General features: G+C 37.1%; 1 protein-coding gene across 3 annotated transcripts in view; it reads left to right on the forward strand.

Moving 5' to 3' along the window:
* Positions 1 to 17,521, forward strand: part of SEMA3C (semaphorin 3C) — a 120,765-nt gene that overhangs the window by 69,781 nt on the left and 33,463 nt on the right. For all 3 annotated transcript variants that reach the window (XM_048959560.1, XM_048959556.1, XM_048959568.1), the window contains 6 exons: positions 33 to 193; positions 2,600 to 2,662; positions 7,342 to 7,461; positions 11,154 to 11,244; positions 15,640 to 15,759; positions 16,916 to 17,058. In XM_048959560.1, coding sequence (XP_048815517.1) covers positions 33 to 193; positions 2,600 to 2,662; positions 7,342 to 7,461; positions 11,154 to 11,244; positions 15,640 to 15,759; positions 16,916 to 17,058 — 698 coding nt within the window. The remainder of the gene's footprint in view (positions 1 to 32; positions 194 to 2,599; positions 2,663 to 7,341; positions 7,462 to 11,153; positions 11,245 to 15,639; positions 15,760 to 16,915; positions 17,059 to 17,521) is intronic.

Consider the following 17,521-nt stretch of genomic DNA (forward strand, 5'->3'; position numbering starts at 1 on the left):
TACTTGCAAACTTCCTGTCTTTACTATTTCAGAGCTTCAAGCGACGAAGACCTCTGAATATCACAGAATATCACACAGTCCTCTGGATTACAGGATATTATTAATGGATGAAGATCAGGATCGGATCTATGTGGGCAGCAAAGATCACATTCTGTCTTTGAATATCAATAATATAAGCCAAGACCCTCTTAGTGTATGTATTTATTTTGAGAATCCAAGATTTCCTTACTGTATGCATTTCTTTTTCAGACAAAAAATGTGTATTTCATTAGTTTGCATCAGGCAGAAGTCCAGACCCACACCTTACTGAGCTGTTAGTACTTGTTTTATGTGTAATGCAAGATGAACAAGCTGCTCCTCAGCCATTGTTTTCAACTGTTAACTTGTTTTGAAGTGACGTTCACCATGGCTTGGCCCCATAAGGAAAATTTATATGGATTGATAGGTTCCACTCCTCTTGAAGATTTAAGATAATTCAGAGATGCAGTTTAAAAAAAAAAAAAAGAAAGAAAGAGACTGTAAGGAAGAATATGGGATGTGCTATCATTTTCAGGTGAAAGGGAAAAAGCAACAGAACAGAGATGACTTTAACCCGCAACTATGTTTGTTTCTGTTTTTCACTCCCAAACTTACTCTCTGAACTGTTTTTCAGCCTTTGTTATGGCTGTGTTGGACCTTAGCCTTCAACTGGATAGCTGAGACACCACCAGCTTGGTGTTTTATGGACAGTGTGACCTTCAGCACACTCTTTTTGTGGCTGTTTCTCTCACTTGCTGAGATGCCATTTTCTGTGATCTCTCTGTGTCACAACTCCTCAGCCTGTACTAGGCACTGCTTTTATTAAAGGAATCAAATTAATAGTGAAACATTTTGAGACTCCTTTTTTATTTCCAGAGGTAAATCAAATCCAGCTTTTCTGCTTTTAAAATAAGCAGCCTGCAGAAATATTTGTGTGTCCATAAAGTGGACTGTTGAGAAATTACTTCTCTACAGACTTTGCCTCACCTATTTTCAGTATTACACCTGTGCCTTAAAATGCATCCTTATATACCTCGTTATACCAAAATAATCTATGGGCTTTATTATTGAGCTTCAGGGCAGGGCTTCGAGGGCAGGGCTTCGAGGGGCTGAGATCCAACTTGGGGTAGGGAAGTTTGATATTTAAGAGTCAAGGCTTTGTTTTGTCAGCCGAGAGATAGGAGGCCCTACTGAAGGGTGATTAAGAGCACTTGAATTAGGCTTTGCTCTGAATCACCCTCTGTACACTCCTGTCTACCTGAATTTACTGTGTGGGGAGTCTGATCTGCCTGACTCTCTAACTTACACATTTAAATTCAATCCCATTTGTGTGTTGGTATGTTTATCTTCCTTTTGCTGGTATGGAAATAAACATCTGTAGTGGAGATACGTACTTTGGTTGGAAGTGGCTGCTGTGGCCTTCTTGCTAGTTTAGATCTCACAGTGATTCTGCCAGCCTGGTCTGGAAGTGGACATGTTATGCACTGCATACTTTTAAAAGGTTGCTTCTGACTTTGTTCAGAGTTTGGTAAGGTACAAAGGCTTTTATGGCTTAAGTTCTGCATTATAACACTATGAAATATTTCGACAGTCAATCTAAGCATTGAAAACCCAAAATAAAATTTCTGAAAATCAGAGAGAAGCAAAATACCCAATGTTTTCTGTCAGTGACTGCGATCACCCAATATCATGCTCATAAACAGTCTCTGCAGTTCCACACATTCTTTCTCTAGTTGATTTATTGTTATAACAAATTCACTTTATTAATTTTACACTATTTTGAAACACTATATACATATGCTATATACATATGAACCTGTAACTCTCTGCGTAACGTATGTATATTAAAATATATATTTTTACGTGTAGAGAGAAATTTTAATGCTATTATTTATGTTATCTTGAAGCTGAATGTTATCAGATCATGTCACTTATTAAATTTACAGATGGAAATTTCTAAGGGATGTCTTTTCTACACCAAAATCAAGATAAATAACAGAAGACATAAGTGTTTAAGTATAGCTCAGATAAATATTCAGACATAGTGATGTTTGTCAAAATGCTCTCTGTGTTGCAGGAAACCTTGAAAAGAAACCAAGAAATCAACCAGAAATCTTAAGTTTTTAATCAGGATAAGATACGTAAACCTTTACTGAGAAAAATTAAGATTTCTGATAAGAATTGTTTTTATTGTGTTTTTGACTTCAAGTTTTCACTGTTAACAATTCATAGAAGTTCAATAAAGTAAAAAAAAAAAAAAAGAGAAGGATGATGATGATGGTGAAGAAAAATAAATAAATTGATTAACTTATAACTTATTAAAATATAGCTTCATTATAAATTAATTATTTAATATATAATTGTAACTTATACCTGCCAAATATCTGAGTTTTTATTTCATTTACTGCTTTCTGAGACAGAAATTATTTATAGGTGAAAAATCTTCTAATCAAAGTGTAAAAAATATCAAAGTATTAACTTATTAGTGCAAATTCTGCAACTCAATAGTTTTTTTGTTTGTTATTTAAAAAATAAATTATGTAATAATTATGTTACTTAATTTTATTATTTTTCCTCATAGATTTTGTGGCCAGCATCAGCAAATAAGGTTGAAGAGTGCAAAATGGCTGGCAAAGACCCTACGGTAAGTTACACTCTACACGCATATCCTCATATATACATGAGTTACATTCTTGGCAATAAAGTCAGAGCAGCTCAACTGCAGCCAAAAGCAAAATGAAACAAGTGTTTATTTTTGCATTTTAAATTCTCTGCAGACCAAACGACAAACTGGAATTATGAAAAGCCAAGCTTTGTAAACAGAATGCACCTTCAGATTTTGACAAACTGGAAAAAAAAAACTAGTATGCTTTACTGGGAAAAGTAAAGGTGGTCTCTGGAATCATTTGAAACACAGACTATGGAGAAGTTATGTTGATTTATTTTGCATTGCAGCTGATTATTCTCCCATCTACATGCAGACACCTTCTAAAGCACCTACATTGGATGATAATTTTCCATTGCTGTCTTTATAGAAAATAGGTGGAAATGAACAATTCCGAAAAATACCGTAGTACAATACAGCAGATCCTCTCTTTTTGGTAGAGGTCTATTTGAACACAGTTATCCTTCTGAAGAGATTTCATCTCACAGTCTATAACACTGATAGGACAAAGGGGGATGGTTTTAAGCTAAGAGAAGAGGTTTAGGTTAGATATTAGGAGGAAGTTTTTCACACAGAGGGTGGTGACAGGTGGAACAGGTTGCCCAAGGAGGCTGTGGATGCCCCAACCCTGGAGGCATTCAAGGCCAGGCTGGATGTGGCTCTGGGCAGCCTGGTCTGGTGGTTGGTGACCCTGCACATAGCAGGGGGGGTGAAACTAGATGACTTTCAAGGTCCTTTTCAACCCAGGCCATTCTGTGATTCTATGATTTTATAGACAAAACTGTAGATTTTGTTGACAAAAGAAAAATAAGTTTTTTAAAAAAATACAGAAAGTCACATTTCTATGTAATCTAACATCTTTATTTATTATAGTTACGCTTTATTATTGTTAACTAAACCTACATGTATGACTTGCAATGTTACTATAATTCTGATGAGTCTGTTTTGTAAGAAAAATATGGTGGTGTTTTTTGCTTTTTATATTTAAATTTATTGCAGCAGCTGGTATAGGCGCCAGAAGGTTGGCTTGCTGGACTGTAGCTGTAATACAGTTTCTTTAAAACTGTACTTAGTAATTCACTATAGTGATCTACAGCTAGAGAAGTTCCAAAAATAGAAGCTTACCTGAATTTTCTTAATGTCCTCCGAATTTTGGTACTATATATACGTATACAGTTCTGAAAAATAGTTCCAAAATCAGTGATGTACCTTATTGAAAGCTCACTGAGATAATGAGAAAAAGAGAACCCAGGTCTGAATGAATCTTTGCAACTTGAAATTTATAGTCCACTTTGAATAGAGTTCTTGTGTATTTCATTCCTGATAAGATTAGGAGAAGCAGAGAATGAATTCAGAAGTCAAAGCGTGATAGCGTTTGGCTTGTCAGAGAGTTGCAATTATCAAAAGACAAAAGAGAAACAGACAGTAAAGGACTTCAATCAGACAGCAAATTATTTTCAAAGGTGGTTAGGGGAGGGTTCGTTTCCACTACCATTAGACAAGCACTGATTTATGCATTTTCTTTTTTATTACTAAAAAGAAATTGTCCCTTCCAAATAGTAAGCTCACCAAGATAACTTGGATGCTTAATTTAGGCTGACATCTATTTCTCTCCATTTACTGTAATGAGATTCTAGGACATAGCTACTGACAGTAACGCAATTCACCAGACTGTTATTGAGTGAGTATTGGTATCAGCTCCAAGTGAAGAATGAGTGATATGTGAATATATAGAGCTTAACTACCAGCTTTGACAAACAGCCGTCCTAGGAACAACTATTTCATGTCACCTCAGACCCAGATAACTTAGAAGCAAGAAGTAATATCATCACAAGGAAAAATAAAAATAGTTTTTGAAGAACAGTTCTACACAATATTTTCTAACACAATAATCTCTTGATGGATTGTGGAGCCACAGTACAGTGCAGTACTCAGTTGAATCACACAGCAGATGGGCTTCAGTAGGTCAGTAATGGAGAAATGGGCAAAAGCTCACAGAAGATCGTAAAATGGACTTCCTGCCTGTGAGCATTAAAACATGATAATGTTAATGTTGAGCCAACTTCTGTTACTTGTCCATAAATCATAGTAGAAGACACATGAAAATACACTGTGTATCAGATGCAACCTCAGAGGGCTGTCTTTAATGAAATCCTTAATTCATCTAACCACCGTTGCGTTTTTGCCATAAACACTTCTAAAAGTACATGGCATGCAATTGGTGCAAAGTACCCCCCATCCCAGTGCTGTTCATCTAGCCATTGACTCCTTGCCCTTCTCCCTGAGGACCTTTCTTCTGAGGTTTCTGTACTCTTTTCCTAGGGCTCTTCTGCAAAAACTTTTTGCAAACAGCAAGAAAAGAAAGCATCAGTTTGCACTCTGGCATACATAAGATGGTGCTATAACTTCACTTCTCCTTTTTCCTTTTCCACGGGCATAATTTGGATTGGTAGTACTGCTGAGAGAAACCTATTTTCAATAGCGAGACACTACTAAAGCCTCAGACCCAAACTAAGATAGTAAGATATGAGAGAATGGAAACTTTTAGGAACACCCTAACTATAGAGAAATAATAAATTTTGACCAGGTTAAAGGATCTTTCTTATATAACTAAAGCAAGCACTTCACTGAGGGCGTGCAGTGTTCCCCGCAGAGAAACTGAGAACACTGAACTGCTTATAATTATGCACCAATTTTCAGAGGTTCTTGTAGAGTGCCAGCTTCTACTGAACCAGAAATGTGAATGGCTTTAAGTGTAAATGAATTGTTTGAACAAGGATTAATTCTACAGATTTTCATGAAGATGATTGATGACTGTTTCCAATCCTATGCTCAAAAAACACATGTGATTCTCACTGTCTTTGATGAAGATTTGGATGATTGAATATGAAGGCAAGTCTGAGATCTCAGTAAGAAAGTATTCAAGAAAAAAGTCTATTTTTAGTCCAGAGTGTATTAACAGTGGATGACTTTGTAAAAGGGAAGAGCAAGAGAAGAAGAGGGTATGTTGGAAGGAGAAAACTGTAGAACTGATAGTGTGAAACTGTGTGGCACTTAGCAATCTGTTTCAATTTTCCTGCTGATTTGAAGATGTTATTCTGATTGATCTTCAAAATGAAGCAACAATTCACTGCAAACTTGCTTATGTAATGTGTTGTTCAGAATTCTGATCATTTGGAAATAAATTGGAGGCTCAGACTGCCACCAATCTTAACCTCTTTAATGATCTCCTCTGCATTGGTGAACAGCACATCCAGTAATGCTTCACCTCTGGTTGGTCTGTCCAATACCTGGATCAGTAAGTTTTCTTCAGCACAGTCCAGGAGTCTGTGGGTTTGTTTTCCCAATATATGTTCAGGTGGTTGAAATCCTCTATCAGGACAAGAGCCTGGGAGTGTGATACCTCCTGTAGCTGAAACGAGAAGTCCTCATTAACAGGCTCCCCCTGGCCACCCTCAGGTGACATGTAGTAGCACCCAACCAACGTTGGGTGGATGAGATGACCTTTATTGGACTGGTCCCTAATTTTAATCCACCAGCTCTCAGCCTGGTCATGGCTGTTTCTCTGAGGCAGCTTTTCACTATCTATCTAGATAGCAACTCCCCTGCACCTCTTGCCCTGCTTATTCCTTCTAAAAATCTTGTAGCTCTTGATTGTAGTATTACACTTGTGTAATTCATCTGACTATGTTTATGTCATAGTTTACCAATTGCTCCATAATTTCCTCTCCTCCTGTTTATTTCCCATGCTGTGTGTAGAGGCATTTCAGCTGGGCTATCTGTCATGTCACCTCCTTGGAGGAACGCTCCCAAATTCCTTTGCTACAAATTGGAGGTTTTTCCTCACTGCTTCCTAAAGTGAGTTTTCCATGGCTCTTCTCTGTCGCTCAGCAGTACATCCCCTTCCCCCATCAAATCTAGTTCAAAGCTCTGGCGATGAGCCCAACCAGATTGCAGCCCAGTATATTCTTGCCCTTCCTGGTCAGTTGCATCCCATCCAATGCCAATATGCCTGGTCTGTTGAAGGTGTGACTATGATCATAGTACTCAAAACCTTGAACGTGACACCATCTTTGCAGCCATTCAACTGCCTGTGTTCCAGTCTCCAACCAGGAGGATCAAGGAGAACACTGTGCACCTGATCTCTTCAACACCTTCCCAAGGGACAGAAAGTCTATTTTAATGTTTTATAATTTCCTAGCTTCAGCCTCCTTTTGCAAAGGAATTATGCTGCATCCAAATAACCAAAAACCCACCAACAATGAAAAACAACCGGGAGGTGGAGGGAAAGAGAAGATACTGTTGTAGATGTTTCCTTAAGGAAACTTCCTAAGATTATTTCTTGCTTTCCTGTGGAGGCCCCTGCTTCTTCCCATTAGAGAAATCTTTGGATGAAAATCAAAGTGTTGAGATGGAGAAGTTACAGATACTATTCTAACTGCTCCTCTATAATGCCCTATCAGTGCCTGATTCTGAGCCTAGAGAAAATGGCAAGAAAAGAAAGCAAATGTTTGCAGATGTTCAAAACCAAAGAGTAGCAAAATTGGTAGCTGTTCTCATGATGCAACTAAAAATATGAATTGTATCTATTCCCTAGAATTCCCAGTATTCACTAACATCTGCCAATGTCATTTTTATTTATTTTGTAATCCCTGCAGCATGGCTGTGGAAATTTTGTGCGGGTGATACAGTCATACAATCGCACACACCTGTACGTCTGTGGCAGTGGAGCCTTCAGCCCAGTGTGTGTGTATGTCAACAGGGGACGCAGGTCTGAGGTAAGTCTCTTTTTATCTTCTCATTTTGTGCTGGATATCCCTGTTTTACGCAAGCACAAAAATTTGAAAATACAAAAATTAATGAACTAGGTAGGTTAATTTACCTGCATAAAACAGAAAAAGAACAAAGGTCCATATTTTTCTGACAGCCCTGTTATGATCAAACAATCAAACTGTAGTCAAAAACCACATTCAAATACAATGTTTGTCTGAAATTCTACAGTCATATCAAAAGTTGGACTCCATACGACACTACTTTCTATTTGATGTTTTCTGGAGGATTAATTCCTAGTGTTTGTTGGAATTGACAAGAAATATTTGAAATGGTTAGTTAGATAAAAAGCTTTTTATGGTTCCCAGTTACTGATTTCTGGAAGAAGCACTTATGTGTACTAACTATATGGATATAAGGGTTTGCTGGACATCAGTTTAATATCCTTTAGATGCAATCCAAGTGTAGATAACTTTGATCTACAGCACAATTTTTGTCCCAGGACATCCTGCCAGGATGAAGTCAGTGAGTTTTCTCCTTCACTGTGAAGCCTTCCAGGGTGCAAAGTCTAATTTTCTCTCCATAGCTCTCTATTTTGTTCTATTTTCAATTTCAATGTGCATTTTAAATATACGAAGTTCCAGAAGTTTCGTAAGTATTATAAAATTGTGCTGGTTTCATGATTTGCATGTAAAATGTTTGTTTATGTGCAAATGTAATAGGTAATAAAGCAACCAGAAGGAGGAAAAAAACAGCATTTAACCAAGACCCATCACCACAGTAGCTTTTGGGACAGATTCATATCTGCAGGCACAGGGATGTACAGTATATTTTCCTGTACTACATGGAAGCAGATGTGTTGGAAAGGAAGATCAGAGAGCTACCTGGAGTTTTGCCATGTGAGGGCAGCTTTGAAGCTGGGCTTACTGCTAGGGAAGACACTGTGAAATTCATCATTGATTTCATTGGGAGTAGGATGAGGATTCTGGCCAAGATCCAGGACTACAGAGTTTGCTGGGGGGTGGATAAATGATTGTTTTTCAACATAAGTATATGTGGAATTATCACAGTGACTTTTGGTAGATCACTACCTGGCTCCAGCCTCCTTGGCAGAAGATATAATCTAAATTACTGCACCTTCAGTTCAAGTGGATTATCTGAGAGTAGAGACTTATAGACCTGGATTTAAAAGCACAAGCAAGCAGAACTGGGTGAATAAATCCATCCTTCTAGATTATGGTCTGCAACGATTTCTTTTGCTCTATTTTGAAATAGGTTTGCTTTTCTCAGCACTACTGTTCTAATCTCAAAAATTTCATAAAACGCTAAAAGTGATCCCTCATTAATTAATGTAAATCTTATCAGCTTAAACAGTACTGTTTCGGGAGGCTTAAAATCTCTTTGTATTAGGAATTTTGTAAAGGAGACTTCTGTCAGATAAAAAAGACATGAGTTCTTCATGTACATGAGTTCTCCATGATGCAAGATGTTAAATTCCTTAAGTTAAAAATAAGGATGCATGTCTTGGAAGAGCAGAATTGGCTTCACTTAGCCTGTCTGTATAGATGCATGCCTACGATCTACGATCTACTGATTAAATAAACTGCTGTTTCAGATGTCTGGAGTCTGTCAGACACTTGACTGTAGGCATCGCATACTCAAAGCCCTTACTGTATAGGCCAACAATAGCGTAACAGTCTAAAATCAAGCATTTCCTTTTGAACCAGTTGCATGCGTAAGTGCATGCATAGAGAAGAATGAAGAACTACACAGTGCTGATAGGACTAGAGAGAACTCATTCTTTGCTTTTGTCAATTCACCTTGAAATCAGTGCAGTTTTGCATGCACAGAATGCTGTCTTTGCAGGTGCAGAACTGCTATTTTAGAAGGCACATAATGTTTTTCTCTAGGTGTTACAAAACATGACACTAAGAGTCATAGCCAACAATCATAAGAATTAGGCCTGTTCTCCTTTTTTGTTTTCAAAACTCCACATGATTCCTTGTAAAAAGCAAACTGATGAAACAGAATGTTGCTTTTTTACTTGAAGCAGAGTTTAAAAAATAATTCATTTCTTTTTTCACTCTGCACTCTGCTTTGGTCTTTGATAATGACTTAGTCACCCGAAGATATTATGTCGAAGTAAATGCAAAGAGAAGCAAACATCAACACTATGTGAATTAATTATAGACTAAAAAGGAGTTTAATATATATGAAAATCAGGTGCAAACCTGGAGCTAGACTACTATTGCAGTAATTAACATTTTGAATTGGTAAATAGTGGTAAAAAATAGTAAATATAGATTATCATCAAGCTGCATATTCATTTAGAAGTTAAACAAGAAGAGAAAAAAATACCCAGGATTATATTAGAAATTTTGTACTTACATTTTAACTTTTGTTTTAGAGAGCTTATTACAGAAGTAATAGATAAGATCTCTGTGATTATATTAGGCAAAACACAGGAGGGGAAAGAGAGATAGGGGATAAAGGATATGAAAACTTCCTCCCATAGCTGAGCATTTTGGGTTGGTAGTCTCCAGTTTGCTGCTTGCAGATGGCTGCACAGTGATCTGTGTGGTATTCCCATTTCACTAAGATTTACATTAAATATTAAAGACAATTTAAAGGTTTTCTGCCCTCAGTCAAATAATGAATGCATTGGCACCTACATCACAGAAACCTTTCCCTGCAGTTTTTTTCATCTAATTTTTTCTATTGAAGCAGATATATTTTAAGTTTTGTTGTTGATTTTCGGTTTTTTTTTTTCTTTCTCCTTGCAATTTTGTCTGTCAGACCTTTATTAAAGATCTTAAGATTATTATAGAATGCTGTTTGTTGCAGTAGACAGTAGCTTGCAAGTAGGTGTGCTAGAGGTCTGTTTCTTTCGTCATTACTGACAATATTTTTCAAGGAGTGTCAGTACCAAGAGCATACTATGCTTTTCAGTGTAGCTGGCATCTGAAAAAGGAGGAAATGCACCCAGAGGGGGAGTTTTCTAAAAATATTCAGACTGCTTGCATTTCAAGCTGTAGTCCTGGTTGCTTTGACTTTGCCAAATGTATTTCCTATTAATGAATCACACAAAACATAAAGAAGGCTCCTCATAAAGATTCCTAAGCAGCAAAAAATTCTGATGCAGCAAAAGATATCAATAAATCACTTATTACTATGGAACTGGAGCTGTGTGCATAATCCAAGCAATGACACTGAAAATAACATGTATAATTTAGGATTTTTTAAAGGTTTGACAGCTCAGTAGAGGACAAATGATTTATACCATCAACAAATGACAGTTGTCATAAGGGGTTTTTATATAATTTATATTATTTCTCTAGTTCCTTTATTAAAATATTGGCCTAGTATAATTAACATCACATATTCAGAAAATAAAAAATAATTTCAGAAACACAAGTGTAATCTCTACAGCTGTCATTGTAGACATCAAACAATCTCTAGAATGCATGATTGAGCTAAAGTGGAAAATTTGGTGTTTCAATGTCTTGAATTTGTAACAAAAGTCTTGAAAATAACTGGGAGCCAAGGAAAAATATTTTTATAAAGATGATGCAGTTCTGCCTAGGAGATATAAATTACTGATAGTGCAGAAAAAGCACACAGCAACACTGAGCATTATTAATGTTGTTAAAATAACTTTATATCTGCAAGTTGAGAATTGACATACAAATCTATATTTCAGGAACAAATCTTCAAGATTGACTCCAAGTGTGAGTCAGGGAAGGGACGCTGCTCTTTCAACCCAAATGTGAACACAGTGTCTGTTATGATCAGTAAGTAAAAGCATTCCAAGATGCTAAAGTTTAATTCTGTATGGTTGTGGATGGTGAGGACTGGTAGCTGGTCACAGGATTTAGCCTTCAAAAAGGAGTCCTTTGTACCTATGCTGATGGTAAGAAAATTTGTGCCCACGCTCATTAAAAGTTTTACATCAAGCTAAGGATGGATGTACAAATGAAATGCAGACATAAGCTGTTAAGAGAAAGGGAAAGAGAAACAAAAAACAAAAGATTGTCCCTTTTCCAGCTTCTACATTTTTTCCCAGGCTTAGTTTCAACTTTCTATTACCCTGTCTAGCATTTTCTGTTTAAATACTTTCTGACCCTGTTCATCACGGACAGCACTTGTGTCTCATTTAATCATTTGTAAAAACTCAGAGTAGTGAGGGAAGAAGAAGCCTGAAGACCACAATTAGTTTGATTTTCATTTTTGTTGTCATCCCTGCGGTAAAGCCCAAGAGCTATTGCAAGTCTGTTCGTTCTTCAGTTGGCTTTCGACCCAACCAGTGCTGCTATTTTTCTTCCATAGGAAAGACCAGAAAGTGATAGAACTGTCATATCTCAACTATTCTTGTGAATTGGTGGTGACTGTACTCAGCAACTGTGAGATATCCCCCATAAAAATAATGACCCCAATTGACAATTGACAACCAAAGTGAAAACTCAAGGGGAACATAGGTTTTGTACAGCTCAAATCAAGGCTCAGTGCAGACAGAAGGAAAAAAAGTGTGTAAAACAGTACAGCCCAGCTTCCAGTTTCTACTGGATGTCTTGCACTATTCTGATATTGTGAAGCAAACAAGGATCAGATCCTCTTCCCATTTTTATCACCCCTGATGCAGGGTAATGCTGGTCCTACCACTGGTTCTCTCTACCTGGCATGCCACCTTGCATCACATTTGTAGACTTCTAATTCCAAAGCGAAATTTCTAATCCCACATTTTCAGCATTTATCTGATCCTTGCTGTATTTTTTACAATGAAGAGAAATGGAAGTTGCGTAGATTTTTGAGCATTTCTTTAGCAAAGACAACTTGGTATACACACAGATATTGGATATTTTGCCCAAGGTTTAGGAGGGAGCAATGTGGTATTTCTGCCATTCAGATTTCACTGGAATGGCTGTTACATACTGATTAATGTAGGTATTTCCTTGAAATTTAGAGGCTCATAGAGCTTAAGGAAAATATCATATATTCTGTCTTACATAATCTGTTTGAAATATATAGTTTTTAATTCCACATTACAAATATATTTAGTAAAGGGGACAAAGAGATTTGAACTGAAAACCTTTAGAAGACAGGAAAATTCTACCTAGGATCCCTTTGAACCTTGGCTGCACTTGAATCTTTATCTTCTCAATGATTGCTATGTAAAGAAATGCTTGTTCAGAGCCAGTGATGGATTAATCCACAGCTACTTATAGCTGCTCTGGTAGTGTTACATGAATCTTTAAATGTCATAAAAGAATAAATATAATATAAAAATTCCTGCAATATTTTATGAAAATCTACCAGCATGCATTGTTTCTGAACTACCATATACACAGTAAGCTCATCTTCCTTTTCTTTTTTTTCAATTCAATAAATGAATAGTAGCTTTGTTCATTTTAGTAGATTTTTACATTATCTTTCTTGATCTCTAAGATATGTGCTGAAGAGACCTTCCCAGGAATTTGAAGTGTCTTTCATGACATAATTCATCTGTGAAGTTTAAATTATTCCGCAAAGGTCACATTCTTTTTCAAAACAGTCCCACAGACTGAGATTTGTACTTTCTCTTGGAAGTACCTATTACTGCAAAGATCAATTGCTGCTAAAACTTCAAGCTTGAATGAATTTCTTCTCTATGCCTATACTGGAAAAGGGAAGATTTTGGAAGTTACAGCTTGAATTAAAATACAGGACCAAGCCTATACATTGGACTCTGAACATTCTTCTGGAGGAGGAATTCCTCCCTCTTACTGTAGAATATACAAAATACTGCCAGACTGGATAACTCTTCCACAACAAAAGAACCATTTTTAAATATAGTTGCAATTTCTTGGCAATTTGACGCATTGCCAGCTTTCTGCCTTAGCATAAAGTCTGACCCTAGATTAGGGCAGGAAAGCTGATTCACTCTTAGAAGGAAAGTGATACCATAACAACAAAACTTAAACTTGCTACGGGTTGCCATTGTACAAAGACACTTTTACATCAAAGCCACAAAAAATGTACTTTGAAGAAGCTTGGCAAAACTGATGTTCATGGTGCATGTCTCTGAGATATTTATAATAGCAGACATACATCTCCAATTGAGTTATTCCCCCAGTAACAAAAAGAAGCAGTGTGAACAAGTTGTTCTATGCAGACCTATTGCTGTGTGGAATTTAAGAGTTTAACCAAAAGGAAATGGAGCTGGCAGACATCTGATACGCAATTAACAAGCAGACATTAGGAATGCTTAAGACATAACTAATAGTGTAGATATGTAATAGGATTAACATTTCATAGTGTAGCATTATTATTAATGTGGATGTGAATGTGCATAGGACTGGACTTAATGATTCATGAATACAGTAAGCTTAATCTCTTTTCAGCCAATTTATTTCATAGTGAAAATAAAGCCTCAACGGTTTGAGGCCATGAGGCATCAAATACAAAATCAGCTATAAACTAGTATAGATGTAATGTCATTCTGTTGATATATGTTCAGGAGGTAAAGGGTTCACAAACATGCATTGTTTAAATGTCCTATGCATAAATCTTGTCTTCAATGGGAGAGAAGAGAACAGAAGATTGGGAGTAATATCTACTGGCTGCTCTACAGGGGTACAGTTTGGGCTCTAGACAGCAATTGAAAAATGGAATCTCCAGAGTTTTAATTCTCTCATAACCCAATAGTCCTTCATATTGATGCTCACATGCACATACTCATATGCATACACAACCATAAAAATAGCCTCAAGTGCTTCTGAACCTGTGACTCTTGCCAGTTTGACCACACTCTCTGGGTTGTCCAAGAATTCAGACAAAAACATCAATCAAACGACCCAGCTGTACTGGAATGTGTTCAGCCACCACTCCCACTCTGAGACTTAGAATTTATTTTAGCTACTGTTTTGTATTCTGGGGTTTCACTGCCATTAGTCAGTGGAAATTGTTTGGTTATTCACGGAGTGGAAAATGATAGTATATGTAATTATAATTACAATTTTACATAGAATCATAGAATGGATTGGGTTGGAAGGGACCTTTAAGATCATCTAGTTCCAACCTCCAGCTACGCAGAGATACCTCCCACTAGGCCAGGCTGCTCAAAGCTCCATCCAGCCTGGCCTTGAATGCTCCCAGGGAGGGGTCATGCACAGCTTCTCTGAGCAACCTGTTCCAGTGTCTCACCACCCTCACAGTAAAGAACTTCTTCCTGATGTCTAGTTTGAATCTAGCCTCTTCCAGTTTAATAACATTTTCCATCATCCTCTTGCCCATATAAAAAGTCCTCCCCCAGCTTTCCTGTAGGCCCCTTCAGGTACTGGAAGGCCACTGTAAGGTCTCCTTGGACCTTTCTCTTCTCCAGGCTGAAAAGCCCCAGCTCTTGCAGCCTGTCCTCATAGGGAAAGTGCTCCAGCCCTCTGATCATCTTTGTGGCCACATATGTATATTTATGCACACACACACACACACATATATACAATCTGACTGATGGACAGTTTTCTGCCATTCACAGGGAGTGGAAGTTCATATCTCTGTTAATGTAGGAATTTGCATGTCTAATTCTGTTCATGCCTAATGACCATAGGCTCAGAATTGAGCACATCAAAGGAGACCATTGTTGCTCTACGTCGTTCTGAATATAGTTCTATAATAAGATTGTCTAGGCTCTGAAGTCAGCTTAAAGCTGCCTGGGGCAACCTCAACAATACTGTTGGTGGATACTGGCACCAGTCCATTAACTGAAATAGCTGTTGTGCCAGTTTACTCCAGCAATGAATCCAGCCCAATAGTTTTGTCTACTTCTATAGCAAAAAAGTTTAAGTACTTTAAAAAATTGGATGGGACACTTTTTTGTAACACTAGCCTGATTTTCCAGTGATCCTTAACTTTGAATGTTCCATAACTAAATTCATCTCAAAGAAGGGTTCTCCACATACGTAGTTCTGCTGTAACATTTAATTATGCAGTTCCCAAAAGTCTTTGATCAGACTTTGATGATTCTCTCTCATTTTAGTTCATGTCATTGTAAACTGAGGGAAACCCTATTCCTTCCACCCTGTATTTATCTGTATAGGCTCCTGTAAAAATAAAGAGTTGACAAGTTTAAAAGTAAAAGTAGATTAGTCAACACATATTTCCCAAAAGCCATAACAGTATATTCACTTTTACTCCTCCGTTTCAATTCTTTGCAGATGAAGAGCTTTTTTCAGGAATGTATATTGATTTCATGGGGACAGATGCAGCCATTTTTCGGAGCCTGACCAAGCGGAACGCCGTGCGAACTGACCAGCACAACTCCAAGTGGCTGAGTGGTAAGCGGTCTTTATTTTACCAAGGCTTTTCATGAGTTTCATCGAGATTTTCCTTTGTTCCATTTGAAATAAAGTGCTTATCTTTAAAAGGGCTTTTCTGAATTTAGTGTATGAAGTGTAACTGTGAAAAAATATATTCTATATACATTCTATAGACAATACAGAGCTTTAAAGGACTCAGTGCAGGAGCCAGCCACCTGATTCCTTGTTTTGCATCATGACTAAACTAAGCTGTTCAAGGGGAAATATATAAAAACTTTCAAATAGCAAGTTGTCAGAAAATGTGACTTCTAAGAAAGGGCCTTCACCTCTAGTGCATAAAATGTTGCCGTGTATTAGAAGGTCTCCCTTCACTTTCCATTATATTTTAGCACAGAAAATTGCCAAAAATAAGTGTTCTGCAGGTGCCAACACCAATAGAAGAGGTTGCCTAATAAAGCATTGCAATAAACTAGTGCATAGTCACTTGCATTTCACAATGTGCACATAAGGGAGAATGCTGTTAATAGCCCTAGTGTGTTTTGCCTCTTAAGTGCAGACATGCTTTTCAGAGATCATATACTCACTATTACAGAATTCTATTATTTTTCTCTCTCAGTAGAGCTCGTTTGCACTGTTTTGCATGTACGCTTAACTATGCTTATCAACCTTTGATACTGATTTAAATGCTATTCAAGCTTTCATATATCCTTCTCTCCTTCTCTGCACTCCAGGAGTTATGTTCCTATTACTTATGTATTTTTAAAGCACCTTATATGTTAATTTCCTAATGAGTTTTTTAAAAATTTAGTTTCGCTTTTTGCCTCAATGAATCTTTGCTGTGAAGTGCCTGTGATAGTATACTGATTCTTCCCTCTTCATCTTCTAAGTCTTTGAATTGCTGTAGTAAACTAATACTCTAGCTTCTACATATGAATCACTTTTCTAGAAATCCACTGTAGGATAAAATATGAGGCAACAGAAGCGTAATGCTGCCAGCTTTAAACTATTTGCCTACTGATATACGATATATACAGACAGGAGGCCAGAGTGTATAGCTTCACCTACCAGAGCAGTACCTCTATATATCGTGCTTCCTTGAAGCAATCAGTATATGTCAAATTGCTTATATTAATGCAGCTTTTGGTTTCATCTCTTTGGTACTCTTTCATTTCAGAGCCTATTTTTGTAGATGCTCATGTTATACCAGATGGCACTGACCCCAATGATGCCAAAATCTACTTCTTCTTCAAAGAGAGACTGACCGACAACAGTGGCAGCACCAAGCAAATTCACTCAATGATTGCAAGAATATGCCCAGTAAGAGCTATTTTATTTGCCAGGTTTTGGGGCAAGCTGCTTCTAAGACACAACATGCTAAATGACTCTAGTTCATTAAAAAGATTGAAAGCCCTCTGATTTATTTTCAAAACTAATTTCTGGTTTCTGCTTCCACATTCATAAGAGATGTTACTGAACACATAGCAAGTTTTTATGTATATCTGGTTATATGTATAACGACACAGAAATTGAGAGATTCAAGAATTTGTATATTTCTGACTGGCTTAGAATGGTTACCAACGTTGAATTTCTAAACTTTGAATTTCTATACTTGGTGAGAGTCAGATGCATTTATTGCTTAAGAAAACTAAATTGCAAAACAGCAGTCTTTCATAAATATACAATCAAGCTTATAAATATATTGATTAAACTTTCAAATGTTGCTTCCCCCTTTTTCAATTCCTGCCCTTTCCAAGTTCATGCATTGATATATGGGTGAGCC

The sequence above is a fragment of the Lagopus muta genome, chromosome 1 (genome assembly GCF_023343835.1).
Source record: "Lagopus muta isolate bLagMut1 chromosome 1, bLagMut1 primary, whole genome shotgun sequence".
Classification (NCBI taxonomy): Eukaryota; Metazoa; Chordata; class Aves; order Galliformes; family Phasianidae; genus Lagopus; species Lagopus muta.